Source organism: Apus apus, chromosome 3, assembly GCF_020740795.1.
Source record: "Apus apus isolate bApuApu2 chromosome 3, bApuApu2.pri.cur, whole genome shotgun sequence".
In the NCBI taxonomy this organism is placed as follows: Eukaryota; Metazoa; Chordata; class Aves; order Apodiformes; family Apodidae; genus Apus; species Apus apus.
This window is the reverse complement of record NC_067284.1, coordinates 103,168,716-103,183,415: the sequence shown is the minus strand read 5'-3', so window position 1 is coordinate 103,183,415 and position 14,700 is coordinate 103,168,716. Positions and strand designations below refer to the sequence as shown.

Sequence of the window (14,700 nt, the reverse complement as noted above, 5' to 3'; positions counted from 1 at the left end):
GGTCCGTGGTATTTTACAGCCTCACACTGTATCATCTGCACACCTGACTGCAGCAGTGCCCCTTGCACAAGGGCTCAGCCTGGACACCCTGCGTTGCACACTCAGGTGATGGTGTCACCCTTTTCTGCAGCTCTCCCTGTGGCTTTGTTCTCAGGAGCATGTGTCAGACTGTCCCTGGTGTGTGACTCAGGGCTGCTGGCTGATGGTACGAACCGCACAGATCTGTGAACCATCCCTCTTCCACGCCAAAGCTGTGATGGTGTAGAGGTGATCTATTTCTTTGGGTTTGCCTTCCTCCCAGGCACTGCGGCGTGGGCTCCAGTTCAACACCCTCAGTCTGTGAGAGCAGATGAGAAAGCAGAGTCATGAAGAACTCTGTATGGTTGACAGAAGCAAGCATGATAAAGGAGAGGCTTTCCCCTCAGGCACCACACCTGTCATAGCTGCCGATGACAACAGACTGGCCGCCAGGGCTGGCAGCTGCCACGGTGAACTCCTTCTCTGAGGAGTCTCGGCTGTAGTCAAAGGTTTTGATCACATTGCCCTCCTTCCCATATGCCACAATCTTCTTATCACAGCCTGCAGCCACAATGCTGTTGGAGGCCCAGGCAAGGGCATAAGGAGGACAGGGATGTGTCACCAACTTACCCTACAACAGACAAGAAAGAACATCCTGAAAACACGAGTGGCTCTAACTCCCAAGCGGCCTCTGTACTCCCAGTGAGACCAGCATGAGAACCTTCTGCATGGGGGTTGCTCTGTCTGCCTGCCCCAGCCTGCAGGAAGGCAGACAGGAACCAAAATGGAGAGAACCATCAACTATTCCATTCATGTAACTGGGAGAGAAGATTCCTGATATCAGTACCACTAACTGAACTGGGATGCACTTTGAACACAGCAGAGTGTATCTGGGCCTTCATCACACCATGGCAGAGAGCAGATGTGCTCATACAGTTTTACTTGGAGAGCAAAGACCTGAGTGAGACCACAATTCCCTTCACCACAACTGAAGCAAAGAGACTGTTCCTTTTGGAGGAGCAGGAGGGTCAGGAGAAATGCAGGGTGCCTGGAGTATCTTGGGCACAGACAGAGTTTAAACTTGGGACTCAGGGTTAACTGGGAGAACTATACATTGCTTAGGGAGAAGATGACAATAGCTATTCCCTGCAACCCTACTCATTCAAGCATCATTCTCCTGGACACTCTAACATCAGATCTCTCCATGCATCTGAACAGCCTTATGTCTCATACAAAAGCATAAAATCCTCTCTTACCACCACTCTCAGTGCATCTCAAAGCACCTAGTCACTATTCTGTCCTCATCAATGCTCCATAAAACCCAAGCAAGCAAGCAGTGACTGCAGCTCCTCTCCAGACCTGCATTCCATGCCATGATCCCTTTCCAGAGCTCTAAAGCTGGGGAGCAGGCTGTGCAAACAGGATTTTGCTCATTGAAGAAGGATCTTTGATACCTGTGATTCACCTGAGCCCTCATCATCAAAGAAGAAGCGTACTATGGATCCATCTGCATGGCCAGACAGGATTCCCTTCCCTGACACACTGCAAAGAAACACAGACAGGATGATGCAATGTTGCAGTAAAACTTGCACTTTTATTTTCACATCCCTGCCCAGAGAAGCCAGTCCCAGGGTCATCATTCATGTTCTTCATCAAAAGAAACTTCACCAAGGACAAGCTGGGTGCTGAACACAAGAGTACTTAGTACTCGTATCTGTGTCTGTAAAAACAAAGCCGAGAAAAGTGTGGAGAGTGGAGAGTGGGCAGTTAAAACACCTTTATCACCTAAAATCACAACAACCAACTTCCTTTATTACTAAAACAGAGAGCTTAAGTAACCTTAGGTAGAATAATGACTATGCACATGATTTCTTACAGCGAGGTATATCAAACAACCCTTGCACTGGACCCGTGATGCCAGGAATCTCTGAAAGTAACACAATTTTCAGAAAAATACATCTGGGCAAACATTCCAGGCCTGAGTCTATAATCTGTAGCATTAATATCTTGTGTACTTTTTGACACAAGTAGGGAGAAGAGAGCAAGGAAGAAAGAACACTTTGTAACGATGATTCAAGTATAGAACACAAATTCTGTGACCACTGTTACAACCCAGGAATCGTACACACATCTGTCTTCTGTTGCTGCAGCCTCAGATTTGTCACTGATGCCACAGCAATAACAGCACAAGTTGTGTTTAGAAATAAGGGGAGAAAGAAGTGGGGAGGACTAGGGGAAAGGAGGGCAACAGAGAAGAGAGGTGGAGGGAAAGAGTTGGGGGCATGAAAAGAGAGGAAGAGAGAGGAAATAGAAACCCTTTGGAGTAGATGCAAAGGCAGACAGACTTTGGAGGGAGTTCTCAGTAGTAGGAAGTCAGAGTCCTAGACTAGCTTTAAGGTATTTACATTTGTTTCGCACTCAAAAACCAGAGTCACACTATTTAGTGTAAATCCCACTGCCAGGACCATAACATATCTTGCATTTTTTAGGTAAAGTGAAATGAAATCTTAATTAAATTCATTTCAAATCGTACTTTATGGTTATTTTTCTAATTATAGCCTTGTCACAGTTTTATCTGGCAGAACATTTCTACCTTTTTTTTAGCCCTTGAACTTGACTAATGTTAGTAATGAGCTAGATGAAGGTAACTAATTTAATCTTTATAAAGTCATGGATTGAAATAAAGCAAGGTATGTAAGTAATCTCATGGGGACTTGCATCCTGAAACGTGTTTGAGGGACAACCAAACTGCATGGGCTGGCGTGGTACAGCAAGGTATCAGATTTTAGGAAGGAATTCCTTCTGGAAAGCAGAGCATGTTGTTACCTCCACAAGGAATTGGCAGCAGAAAGACAATCTGGTTGCCTCCCATACTGTCCCCAGCCATGCCAGGGTCAGCAGCAGGAGGCTGAGCCAAAGCAGCCTAGACCGAAGCGATGCCATACTCACTTGGAAGTTAGTGAGACCACGTAGGAATCTGTCCCATAAATGGTGGAAGACTTGTTGTTCTTTGTATTTGCTAAACGAACCTGAGAAAGAGAATCTGATCAATGTTGCTTCTGCCTGCAGTGTGGACTTCCCCAGTCTGATATCCCCAGAAGTTTCCCAGTCCATGACCAGTGGCGGGAATCACAGGAAGCTCATTGCTCTCCAGTAGGTTGGAGGAGAAGTGGTAAAGCTGGAATCACTCCTCCACATTTCTAGAAAGGCTTGGGAAATGGACCAAATGTAATGGCCAAGAGTAATGACTCCCACCCTGCAGCCCAGGTGCTTGTGGTCCCTGGTAGCCCCCGCATGACAAAGAAAAGCAGACAAACAACAAACTTCTCTACCTTTCCTTCGGCAAGACCAAAGACAATGACATTCTCTGCTGGCCACGACAAGCAGGTCACAGCACTCTGCCAAAGAGGAGGTAAAAAAAAGGGGTAAGAGCTCCACCCTACTGAGCTTCTTGCCCAATGGCTTCATAAGACAGCTCAGGAACAGTAAGACCACTAAGAACAAGAAAGAGAAGAAATGGGAGCATTTGGACAGATGGTAAAGTAGGATTGAGGACCCCCCCCCATGCTGAAGCTGAAACTGCAGAATAGCAAGCTGGGGCAAAGTAACAGGGTCAGAAGGGCTAAAGCAGGGCAACAAAGTTATGCTGGATGTGTTCAGTTTGGATGCTCTTCTGAGAGAGATACTTATTGATCAGGTGTGTGGTTTTCCACATGCTATTGTTGAATGTACAAAATCATGGCTATTTTAAAAGATTTTTTGGAACAATGAGTATAAAACAAAAATAATTTGACTCTGTCAGCCTCTCTTATAGATATGAGCATATTTGTACATTGGATTTTCATTTGTTGAATCAGAAATAGCTTTTAATTTTTGATTTACAAGCCAGATGGTTATCAGCTGCTATGAAGTAGGTCAGGTAGAAACAAGTTTGTTAAATCCAAACCAAAGGTCTCCTCAAAATTTGAGGTGGGGTCAGGATGAACAAAGCTGACAACATAACCCAACTGTAAGAGAGAGCCAAGAGAGTTAACAGAACCACTTCACATGTAAGCTGAAGAATTTCAGTCAACACAAAGGCTGGTGTTTGCCACTGTGCCCCCAGCACTGGCCTCACTTTCTCATCTGTGCCATTTTAAGCATGTGGGCCTGCTTTAGACATATATACACCCTCCTTTACTCATCTCACCTTCTATCTCCTACTCTGACCATTCACATCAGCAAACACAGCTACAATCAGATACCAAAATGTACCTGGATACTTAAGCTGCTCGTAATTTACATGTCCAACCAATGACCAAACCCCATTTTTATTATACCTGTTTTCCAGACATTTGTGTATTTCCCTCATTATCTGCCATACCCTTATTTTCAGTCTAAGGTGACCAGAAGCAGCCCAGTGGTAGCTTAGAAATGAGCTCCACAAAGTGGTAATGTGCTCAGCTACTAGTGCAAAGAGGTCAAACCTGCACATACTCATCCTGACCCTCTAGCAGGATGCCTGGTTTGCCAGCAGAGCTGAACAGTGTCACTGTACTCACGCTGTGTAAGACTGCTCAGCAGGTTTTGCCAATGGCAGAAGAGGGAAAGGTCGTGATAAGTGATCTCTTGTATTGACTGAACACACCAGAAATTTGTAAATGACAACATTTAGTTACAGGAGAAAACTTGACACAGTGGTAAAAAACCACACAAATAGCATTAGAAAAAATAAAGAATTTATTATGACAGAAATGGTAGAAAAGGCACGGGGAAAATGAGAGAATGAAAAGATAAAAGAAGCACTACATTAAAAATACAAAAACCTGCAGGCACGTTGTGCACAGCACCTAAGCTTGTGAGAGGCCAGCAGCCCCCAGCCAGGCTGCAGCCAGGTGCTGCAGCAGGGAGGCAGAGGGCAGGGAGCTCAGTCCTGCCAGCAGGCAAGCAGCATGCCAGGACCAGTGAGAGCAGCCTCAAATTTGGGAGATTATCTTAGGATCTAACTGCACCTTTTAGAGATCAAGTACCACTGACAGTCTGGCCAAATACACCTCTAGTATGAGCAGAGACCTCCAATTGTCTTTATCCTACCTATGTTGGAGAAAATGGAGTTAAACAGGAGTCTGAGTCTCACCGTTTGGATGAACTTGTTGCATATCACTTTCTTGTCACCCCTGCAGAAAAAGGTAGACAAAAATTACTATCAGCTAAGGTACTAATACTGCCCATTCTGGTTACCCTACTGCTTACATTCAGTCTGTCTCAGCATTGCCAAACACAGGCCATTTCAGTTTTGTACACTGGTTGTCTATCACAAGCCAACTTTGTCAGAAAATTAAAAATACCCCCAACTTTCAAAATTCTGGTGACCTGCCCTTCTGAGCACCTCTGACACAGACCTGCCTCACTTCAGCCTCATGTGCTGGCATGTACTGTGCTAAGAGTTCCACAGCTATGGAAGAGGGGACAGCAGCCCAGGAACTACAGCTCCACAGGAGCTCAGCTGGCACAGCTTGCACCGGGCTCCACAGGGGCTGTGCTGGAGGAAATCCTGCCTGCTGTTTACCACAGAAACACCTGAGACACTCCCTGCAGGTTAGAAGATGCCCAGCGTGCACCGGGCTGAGGAGCAGGCCAGGACACTGTCAAGGACAGCATCAGCGCCTGGAAAGTTAAGTCAACATCAGGGATGTAAAAGCCGTGTAGCTGTGGTGCTGAGGGCCATGGCTTAGTGGTGGCCTTGGCAGTGCTGAGTGCAAGGTTGGACCTGATGGTCTTAAATTGTTTTTCCAACCAAAACGGTTCCATGAAAGCACGCTGCAGGCAGGAAGGAGAGTGCCACCCCCTCCTCAGGGGCACCGGACCCCCCCCCACCAGACTCACCACTCCTCTCCAATCCGGTAGACGTAGACGATGTTGTCCGTCTGGCCGATGGCGATCTTGGTCGAGTCTGGGGAGAAGGCCATGCCTTTGACCACGTAGCTTTTCCTGCCATACTTTGGAGAGATGCCAGCGTGACCCAGCAGCTGGCGGGCCCCCAGCACACCCGCCGACCCCACCACCAGCCGCGCCCCGCCGGCACCCTCACCTTGGCCTCGGCGGGCTTGGTGGAGAACTTGTCGCGCCGCTCGCCCTGCTCGTCGTACAGCAGCACCACTTGGTCCGCGGTGCACACGGCGAACCGGCTGCTGCTGGCTGACCAGGCCACGCAGGCAACGCGCGCGATCCCGTCCTGCGAGGACACACGGCCTCAGCACGGCGGCCCCGGCCCGGCCCGGCCCGCTCCCCTCTCCCGCTCCCCCCCGCCCCGCCCCGGCCCGGCCCGGTCCGGCCCGGCCCGTTACCCCGGCCCGGCCCGCTCCCCCAGCCCAGCCCGGCCCGGCTCGACCTGCGGGGCCAGCAGGGTCCGCACGTGCCGCAGCTGCATCGCGCCGAACGCCGAGCGCGGCACCCCCGGGCCCGGGGCCGCCACAGGCCTCGCCGCCGCGCCGGGCTCCGCCCCCCGTTGCCCCGGCAACCCCGGCGCCTCCGCCGTTGCTGACGTGAGCGCGCCGGGCCCCGCGGCGGACGGACCGTCCCCCGCCCCGGTACCGGCTCGGCTCGGCTCGGGCATGGAGGCGCTGCGGGCGGCGGGGCGCGCCGTGCTGCGGAGCCCGCGCCTCGCCCGGCACAGCCTGGGGCTCCGCCGGCGGCGCAGTGAGTGCGGGCGGCGGGGCCGGGGAGCGGGCGGCGGGCCGGGCGGGGAGCCCGCACCTGGGGCCGGCCGGGCCCGGGACGTGCCGCTGGCCGCGGTGCGGAGCGGTGCGGGGCCGCGGTGGGCTGGCCGCGCTGCGGGGTGCGGTGCGGGATCCGGGAGCAGGCTGAGGCGGGCTGGCGGCGCTGCGGGGCAGCGCGGGGGCTGCGGGGCAGGTTTTGGAGGTCCCTGGGGGCAGGGCGTGGGGCTGCGGGCTGGGGCAGCCGGCAGCGCTTGGGGCTGCTGCCCTGGGCCCCTCGGTCCCCTGCGTGCCGGCCTCTTGACCCACTTTTGAATTGAGGCCGCCCGTGCGGGAGGGCGAGGGGCCCGGGGCGGCGGTGCCGGGGGGTGTCGGGCGCTGCCCTGCCTTCTGTGCCTGGTTCTCTGCTGGTATGGACATGCGTGCAGCAAGCGTGTCAGGCCTCAGCGCGGGCTGACTGCCGTGCTGTCTGTGGCACAGCCAGCTCCCGGGGTGACCCCCGGGCTCAGGAGCAGGGCTGTGCCGGGGCTCTCTCAGTCACGGCCGCCCAAAGGCTTCATTGGGGCAGCAGAGCTCACTCTGGCAGCCCCTGCACGTGTGGGCTGTGCACACAGTTCGGAGGGAGAAGGCGCTGTACCCTGGGGAGCTGTACCCTGCACTGCACTCGGTGGGTTCCCTGGCATTGTGGTTTGTGCAAGGATATGCTGTGCAAGTAAGGTCTCCCGAATTTCCCTGTGGGTTCAGGTTATTCCAGGTATCTGCAAGTGTGCCAGTAATGTTCAGGGAGCTAATCCCAGGGAAGAGGTGAAAAATAACCCTAAAAAGTAATAGCTTAGTGTGACCAGTAGCTACCTAGGCAATTACCAGGGAAGTGTACAACCATGGTGTTTGCAGGAGAGCATGTCACTCTGAGTTCTTGTTCCTTCCCTCCTCTGTTGGATGAATCCCTGAGAAGAGAGAGACTGTGACTCCCTGTGTCTTAACCTTTCTGCATATCTCCTGTTACCATCCTTGTGCCCTTTGGGATTTCATAAAATTATAGAATATGCTGAGTTAGAAGGGACCCATCAGGATCATGGAGTCCAACTTCTGTCCCTGTGTAGGGCACTTGAACTGCAGGCTTGGTGCTGTGACCACTTCCCTGGGGAGCTTGTTCCACTGCTTGACCAGCCTCTGGGTGAAAAACCTTTTCCTTATATTTGAGGAAAGCAAAGGTGCGCTAACACCTGCTTCAGTTCTCCTTAAACTTTACAGTGCTTGTTTTGTGTTCTCTGCCAGTGGCACCGGTGTTGGGACTGACTGTAGAGCAAGGGCTCCTTCTGCCAGCACATTTGCTGTGTGACAGAACAAGCTGGTGAGACACACTGGTTTCTGAAGGAAGCTGGAGATGCTGAGAACTATCCCTAGGGAATCTTCCTTGAGTGAGCAGGAACTCTGCCCATTTTTTGTTTGGGTTTTTTTTTTCTTTTCTTTTTCTTGACTGCAGCAATGGGGTTTGAAAAGAGAGGGTACAGGAAACAGAAGCCAGTGCCCCTTTAATTCTGTGACCTGCAAAGTAATGCTTGTGGGAGCTCTCAGAATCATTTAGGTTGGAAAAGACCCTTAAGATCATTGAGTCCAACCAATGATTCTCCTCCCTCTGTGCACTGGAGCTCATCCATACAGTGTGTTCTCCTGGCAGCTGGTTTGCATCCCCGAAATGCCAGTCTGATCTCTTCCTTAACCCAGAATCTTTGTGGTGCAGTTGCTTCCCAGTCACTCCAGCTTGGATCGTGAGTGCTGGACAAGCTGCCCCTTCCCTGGCAGCCTGCTGCTGCAAATGACAGCTACCAGAGGGTTTGGCTTTGGCTATACTGGGACAGCTTGCAGGTTCTGATCTGACCGAGTGTGAGAGCAAATGCTGCTGTTCCTGAGGAGTGGCAGCGGCTTAGGTGGGTGAGATGAATGCAGTACAGAGCACATCCTGCTTTTAGGGAAACAGATGAGACCTGGAAACACAAGGCAGATAGCACTGAACACTGCAGCATCTGAGGAGCTGCAGATCTGCAGGAGCTTACAGTCTGTGCTGACAGAGCCTGTAGCTCCAGGGATGGAGGACTAAAAGCTTTGAGAGTGAACCGTCCTCTGGTTCTGTTCCTCTTCCAAGAATGTCACAGAGCCCGGAGACTGCCCTGCTGTGTGCAGCTAGCAGGGAGGCTAGCTATTACTGGGAGCAGTGAGGCTGCAGCAAGGTGGGGTGGCTCTGCTGGGGGAGCAGCACGTGGGTTTTGCTGCCACGGGGTTTTGTCTTTGCAGAGCTTCCTGAGAGCTGGGCTGATATGCAGGAGCCGCTGCTTGAGGGGATGTGCTTCACACTCAAGTATCTAGGGATGACACTGGTAGAGAAACCCAAAGGAGAAGACATGGCGGCTGCTGCCATCCGCAGGATTGTGGCCACGGTGAGAGCTGGCCCCAGGGCTTTGCTGTGCTAGGGTGGAGAGGGAGCCCAGGCCTCTGGAAGTGTCCATGTCCCAGCCCTGCACCCAGGGACCGTGCTGTTCACAAAAGGAGGGTGGCATGCAGGGGGTTGGCAGGTCTCTCAGCCTGTGTGCTGTGGGGGCAGCTGCCTTCCTGCAGGACCACTGCCTGCTCCTGCACCACGACTAGGAGCAGAGCTGTGCCTGTCACAGCAGGGAGAGGAGGGTGGCAGTCAGGTGAGTGGATTCCAGGGGTGTTCTGTGGAACGTGCACCTGATCTCCAGGCTCTGCTTTCCCATCTCCACATAAGGGTCCTTTGCAGCAAGGGCCCAAGTAGGTGGCACTCTGTACAGAGTCTGGGGGAATTCCTGTCAGCAAGGCAGGATGAAGATCCGTGCCAGATTTGCAGAGGTGTCTGGTCTCCCTACTGCCAGGCACGGGTAGGAGCTCGCAAGTTCCAGAAAGTGATTCTGACGGTGTCTCCGAGGGGAATCTCGCTGCAGGATGCGGACACAAAGGAGATGGTTGAGAACATCTCCATTTACAGGTGGGCATGGCGGCTCGGTACTCCCAAGAAGCCAGCTGGAGGCTGATGGGATCTTCAGAAGCCAGGGAGGGCTGGGCCTTCTGTCAGTGGTACTTTCCAGCTTAGGTCTTCCTTTGGCTCCCTGAGGTCTGTGCCCGCTCCCTGCTGTGCCCTGCAGTGCTGCCTGGGGCTGAACGCAGGGAGGGACCTGGGTGTTCTTGAGTTCTGGGTCAGCCCATCTGTCTTTTCGCTGAGCCCTGGTTGTCTCTGCTGGCATTCAAGCATGATGTTGAGGCTGATGGTTCGAAAGCCCCACAGTTGGGGCAGGAGTGCATGTCTGCCTTTTTCCACTGACACAAGACCCACAGGACCAACCTGGCTGCACTGGGATGAGGGTGCCAAGGACTGCAGGCTAGTCAGGCTGGCTAAAGGCAGTTGATGTGAGAGCTGATGTGGGGTGTTTTTACTGCTGCCAGCTGTGCTTTGGCTGGGTTGGGTGTTTGTGGGTGCTGGGTATGAGGGGAGCATGGCTGCAGGCTGGTGACTAGATGGGAAGGAGAGACAGGACATCTCCTTGGTGCAAAATTTGAGTCTTAGCACCAGAGCTGATGTGCCAAGGCAGACCATCCTGCTGCCTGGCCTCCACTTGTGTCCTCAGAGGCAACCACCCACCCTTCTGTTCTCCTTTTGTCTAGTGTTTGGGTTCCTACATTGGGTTAAAGTGGGCAGCAGAGGGCTGAGGAGCACACTAGGGCAATGCAAGAGGGAATGCCTGTGGATGCAGTAGTCTCTTATCAGCTGTAGGTGCCTCTGGCCCTTGCTGTGGGGTTGGGCCACCAGATCATCTGGGGCAGATGAAAGCCTGAGGCTGTTGGCATGGCTTGTTGGTGTGGTGGGAGCACAGCAGAAGATCTGTGCTGGGGTCCCTTATTGCCCTGAGCAGCTCCTCTCTACCTGCAGGATCTCCTACTGCACAACAGACAAGCTGCAGAACAAAGTCTTTGCTTACGTTGCCCAGAGCCAGCAGAGTGGGGCACTGGAGTGCCATGCCTTCCTCTCACCCAAGAAAAAGATTGTAAGCATTTCCCTTCTGCTCTTGGCTCCATCAGGTAAGGGTGGGAGCAAGGGCCTTCCTTCTCCCCCTTCAGAGAGAGAAGGCCCTCACCTCTGAACCTCAGCTGGAAATGGAGCCAGGGAGCACATGTATGCTCACACACTGCAGAGGAAGGTGGTGAGCAAGAGGAGGTTCCATTGTCCCAGTTCCTCTGGGATCTCCTCTTAGGGGTGGCTGGCCTGTGTGGGCAGACAGACAAGTACTGAGCCCTTGTTCTTCCCAGTGTGTGCTCTGCAGGGAGAGGAAGTGAAGGAGGATAGGGGCCCTCAGACCACACAGCAATGGGATTGTCTTTGCTTAAGGGTCCAGATGGAAGCAGACATTCCCCTTATTTCTTGTACACAGGCCCAGGCTGTGACTCTGACCGTGGCCCAGGCCTTCCAGATGGCACTGGATCTCTGGGAAGCAGCACATGCAGGTAGGAGGAATTTCTCAAACATGTTCCTCTGCCTAGCCCTGGGATCAGGGTCTGCAGTGTGGGACTCTGTCTTGGGCTGTGTGCAGGAGAGGTGGCTCGCTGCCTGGCTGGTGCAACACACCAAGCAGGGAGCGCATTGTCCCTGCTGTTGTGCTCTCTGCTACTGCCCAGCTGGGGGACCTGCTCCATCTCTGTTTGGGATGGGGGATGGGGGAGTCCCTGCTATTGCTGCTGAACTCTTCTGCATTGCTGAGCTGTAGTGCAGCTCCAGGCCCTGTGGTACCTGCCCGGAGCAGTCATCTCCCACCCTTGTGTGCATCCGCCCCCGAGCACAGCAGGGGGCTGTCCCTTGTCCACAGTCCTGCCTGTCCATCCCCTGCTGGACCTTCTCCAGGTTGCAGGCACTAACTCTGCTGCTTTTGCCCTGTCCCAGGCTCTAGGCAGGAACAGCCCCTTCACCCTTCATGTGTCTTGGAGAGCAGTGAGCCCGGCAGACCAAGTGAGCCAGCCCCCCCGGGAAGCCCTCCCTTCAGACACCAGTTTGGGGTACAGTATGTGCAAGTCTGGCCCATGCCCAGGGCTGTCCCACAGCAGGGCAGGAGAAGGGTCACCCTTACGCAACTCCCTCCTCCTGGCCCTTCAGGACCCATCTTGCCAGCCTGGGCTAAGGCTCAGCCCTGCCCATCTGCACTACAACTGCTGCATGTCCAGACCCAGTGTTGCCAGTCTTGCTGTGTTCCTGCCCAGGAGCCTCTGGACACTTGGTCCTTGGTTCTCACATTCCCAGTGCTGGCCCAGCCTGGCAGTGCTGGGGGTCACACCTGGATACAGCTGGCTCTGAGCTGCTCTCTGCCTGGCCTCCAACTGCAAGGTGTGCTGACCCCACTCTTGCCTCTGGGCAAAGGCATGCTGTGTGCAGCAGCTGTCTCAGCTTTTTCCCTGCTCACAGCCTGTGTTTGGTGCTCTGCTGGCTGGGGTGGATGTGAGAAGAGCAGTGATCTGCCTCTCCCCTTGTGTGGCTGTTTGCCTGAGCCCTGAGGATTTCAGCAGCTCAGCACTGCAGGTGCCATATTTCCCCTGCAGCCTGTAGGCACCCTCCATCTGTGCCATGCCTAGTGGATGACTGTGTCTTGTGAAGGGCCTGGGGACTGCCCTGCTGCTCCAGAACAGGCTCTGGGCAGCCCAGCCGTGCTCCTGGCAGAGACCTGACCAGGTAGCAAGGTGTCATGGTGGGTTTGTTTTGTTTCTTTGCCAGGAGGAGGAAGAGGAGGAGGAAGATGATAACATCGGAGAAACCTTGTCTGGGTAGGTGGTAAGCTGCTGCTTGTGTTTAGGGGTCTCTCTGGTGAGCCCTGTCATGTTTCCTTCTCTGTGCCTCGTGGAAGGGGAGCTGCTGGGGCTATGGGCATGGTGGGAGCATGGAGGAGATCTGCATGGGAGTAAGGGGGAGCATCCTGCTGCTTTCTCTGCTTCTGTGAGTTTAGGGTCAAGTGAGCAAGGAGCTGAGCTGGGGAAGGGCAGATTTTGAAGTTCAGCTTTTGCAGAGAAGCAGGGGGTACAGATGCTGGCCCTCGGGATGTACCCAGAGATGTTCCTTGTTCTGTTTCTGCCACTCTTTGTAGAGGCCAGCCTATCCAGACATGCTTCTTAGGTGGGACCCAGAGCTGGCCTTCTCCTTCCACTGATATCCCTGGGGTTTGAGCCAGGGTGGAGGCCTGGTCAGGATGACTTCTGTGTGGATGAGGGCTTGGAGCTGAGCTTGTGGGTGTCTGTGCTGTGCTTGGGAGGAGCTGATGGTACCAGTGTGGCAGTGGAGTAATCTGTAGGTCTTTGCAGAAAAGTGCCTGTGGTGGCGGGTGTGAGAGGTCTGCTTCATCTTGGCTGTTCTCCACGTGCCTGGTAGTTGGTGCCTGGCTGGGGACTGTCAGTGCCACAGGGCTGAGCATGGTCTGAACTGGAGCCAGCCAGGAACCAGTGCTTGCACAGACTGGAGCTGTGTGTGTGACCATATGAAATGGCAGCTCTTTGTATGTGGGGACTCCTGATGGGAAGGAGAAGTAGCCGTGCAGCCTCAAGATAGGCTGATCTGGGGAGAGGGTTTGGTAGCAAGCAGATTGGGGCCACCTGCACTCCGAGTGCCTGGAACTGCTGTGCCATGTGCTGTGCCTGTGCTATCAGCATCCTGAGCACACTGTGTGGTTTGAGCCTTGTGTGGGGTGTGATGATGGGTGCTCTGTTCTCTTACAAAGCAGCATGGAGGAGCTGGAGAGGGGAGCCCACGGCCCAGCAGGTAGGTTCCTTCAGTGCTACATGTTCTCTGCAGGAGGAGGGGGCCTAATGGCTGGCCTAGGAAGGTCTGCTTCCTCTCCCAGGCTGTGCTGGGTTCCCAACCGCATGCCTCATGGACTGGGTCTTGCTCCCTCTTGCTTTTCAGAGTCAACACATCTTGTGCCCAGAGCAAGCTCTGCTACTGCCCAGCTCCTGTGCTACCGCTTGGGGCAACCCCCAGACAGCTGGAAGGGGCTTAGAGGGGTTGGAGACCTCCCCACAGCTGGCCCCAGAGCTCCTGGCTCCAAGACTCCCCTGGGCTAAGCCGAATCTCCACAGCCGTGGACCAGCCACTCAGGGTTCACCCTGTGCCTGCACTCGGGCCAGACAGTGCCTGCCCTTGCCCTCTCACTGCCCACCTGGCAGGGGGTCTGCTGGCACCGTTGCCACGCAGTGCACAGGCTGCGACACCCACTCCTTGTCCTGCTCTCCGCCTGCATGAACCGCCTCAAGCCGCAGCCGCTCCCCGCTCAAGGGGACAGTGCTTCTCGCTCTGCCCGCGCCCTTGGAGCCACCCCAGAGCCATCCTGGTGCTCTGAGCCTGCAGATGCAGCCAGTGTGCTCAGGACTGCACCCAGCCTGACCTCGCTTGTTTCTTCCACCTTGCTCCTTATGCTGGCAGCTGGGGACCAGCCGAGGCTGAGCTGCCTCCTGGAGATGGTGGAGGACTTGCTCAGCACGCGTGACCCTCAGGGAGCAATAGCTCTGTGCCTGGAGGAGTGAGGAAGGCCTCACTCCTGCAGTGCAGCCCCCACACCCTCTCATGAGTGAAATGTGCTGTTTTTTAAAGGAAAGCCCTGCCTTTGTAAGGAAATAAACTGAGTTTTTTACTGTTATTTGGTTTTGATTGCTGGGTGGGGGTCCATGCCCACAGGTGCAAGGTACTGTGCCTGCTGTACTGCCTGCCATGCTACTTCCCTACCTACCACGAGGGCTTGGGCTTTGTCCCAAGCTCATGGAATTGTAGAATCATAGAATGTGTTGGGTGGGATGGGACCTTTAAAGGTCACCTATTCCTCAACCCCCTGCAGCTGCCCTGGAACTCCCACGTCTTTCCCCTGCTGCTGGCCCTGAGGGAGCTGCTCTCCCCCTGTGTCAAGGACTGCTGGGGCCCTTGTTATCTGGAGGGAGCTGGTCCAGGCTG

The 14,700-nt window shown here is 54.2% G+C and overlaps 2 protein-coding genes across 5 annotated transcripts in view; one reads left to right on the top strand and one right to left on the bottom strand.

Moving 5' to 3' along the window:
• Positions 1 to 6,463, bottom strand: part of IFT172 (intraflagellar transport 172) — a 33,363-nt gene extending 26,900 nt beyond the window's left edge. For both annotated transcript variants that reach the window (XM_051614973.1, XM_051614971.1), the window contains exons 1-9: positions 6,389 to 6,463; positions 6,089 to 6,232; positions 5,884 to 5,996; positions 5,135 to 5,174; positions 3,351 to 3,416; positions 2,968 to 3,047; positions 1,473 to 1,560; positions 435 to 649; positions 214 to 337 (exon numbers count right to left, since the gene is read on the bottom strand). In XM_051614973.1, coding sequence (XP_051470933.1) covers positions 214 to 337; positions 435 to 649; positions 1,473 to 1,560; positions 2,968 to 3,047; positions 3,351 to 3,416; positions 5,135 to 5,174; positions 5,884 to 5,996; positions 6,089 to 6,232; positions 6,389 to 6,427 — 909 coding nt within the window. In that variant the 5' untranslated portion in view covers positions 6,428 to 6,463. The remainder of the gene's footprint in view (positions 1 to 213; positions 338 to 434; positions 650 to 1,472; positions 1,561 to 2,967; positions 3,048 to 3,350; positions 3,417 to 5,134; positions 5,175 to 5,883; positions 5,997 to 6,088; positions 6,233 to 6,388) is intronic.
• Positions 6,464 to 6,611: 148 nt separating this feature from the next.
• LOC127382695 (low density lipoprotein receptor adapter protein 1-like) lies at positions 6,612 to 14,392 on the top strand. 3 transcript variants are annotated; one of them, XM_051614642.1, is made up of 9 exons: positions 6,612 to 6,696; positions 9,009 to 9,151; positions 9,605 to 9,717; positions 10,657 to 10,771; positions 11,156 to 11,228; positions 11,662 to 11,774; positions 12,484 to 12,533; positions 13,481 to 13,518; positions 13,663 to 14,392. In XM_051614642.1, exons 1-9 carry the CDS (start codon positions 6,612 to 6,614, stop codon positions 13,818 to 13,820), a joined length of 888 nt encoding a protein of 295 aa, XP_051470602.1. In that variant the 3' UTR covers positions 13,821 to 14,392. The 3 variants fall into 3 exon arrangements, with proteins under 3 accessions (XP_051470602.1, XP_051470601.1, XP_051470603.1); XM_051614641.1 differs by having other exon boundaries at positions 13,478 to 13,518; XM_051614643.1 differs by lacking the exon at positions 13,481 to 13,518.
• Positions 14,393 to 14,700: the final 308 nt, after the last annotated feature.

What these genes read in the sequence shown, in the direction of transcription:
- LOC127382695 (XM_051614641.1), top strand. Translation starts at nt 6,612, where the DNA reads ATGGAGGCGCTGCGGGCGGCGGGGCGCGCCGTGCTGCGGAGCCCGCGC. An exon ending in CTGGGAAGCAGCACATGCAG is followed by an intron (nt 11,229 to 11,661) that starts GTAGGAGGAATT and finishes GCCCTGTCCCAG; the next exon opens with GCTCTAGGCAGGAACAGCCC. An exon ending in CCTTCAGACACCAGTTTGGG is followed by an intron (nt 11,775 to 12,483) that starts GTACAGTATGTG and finishes TTTCTTTGCCAG; the next exon opens with GAGGAGGAAGAGGAGGAGGA.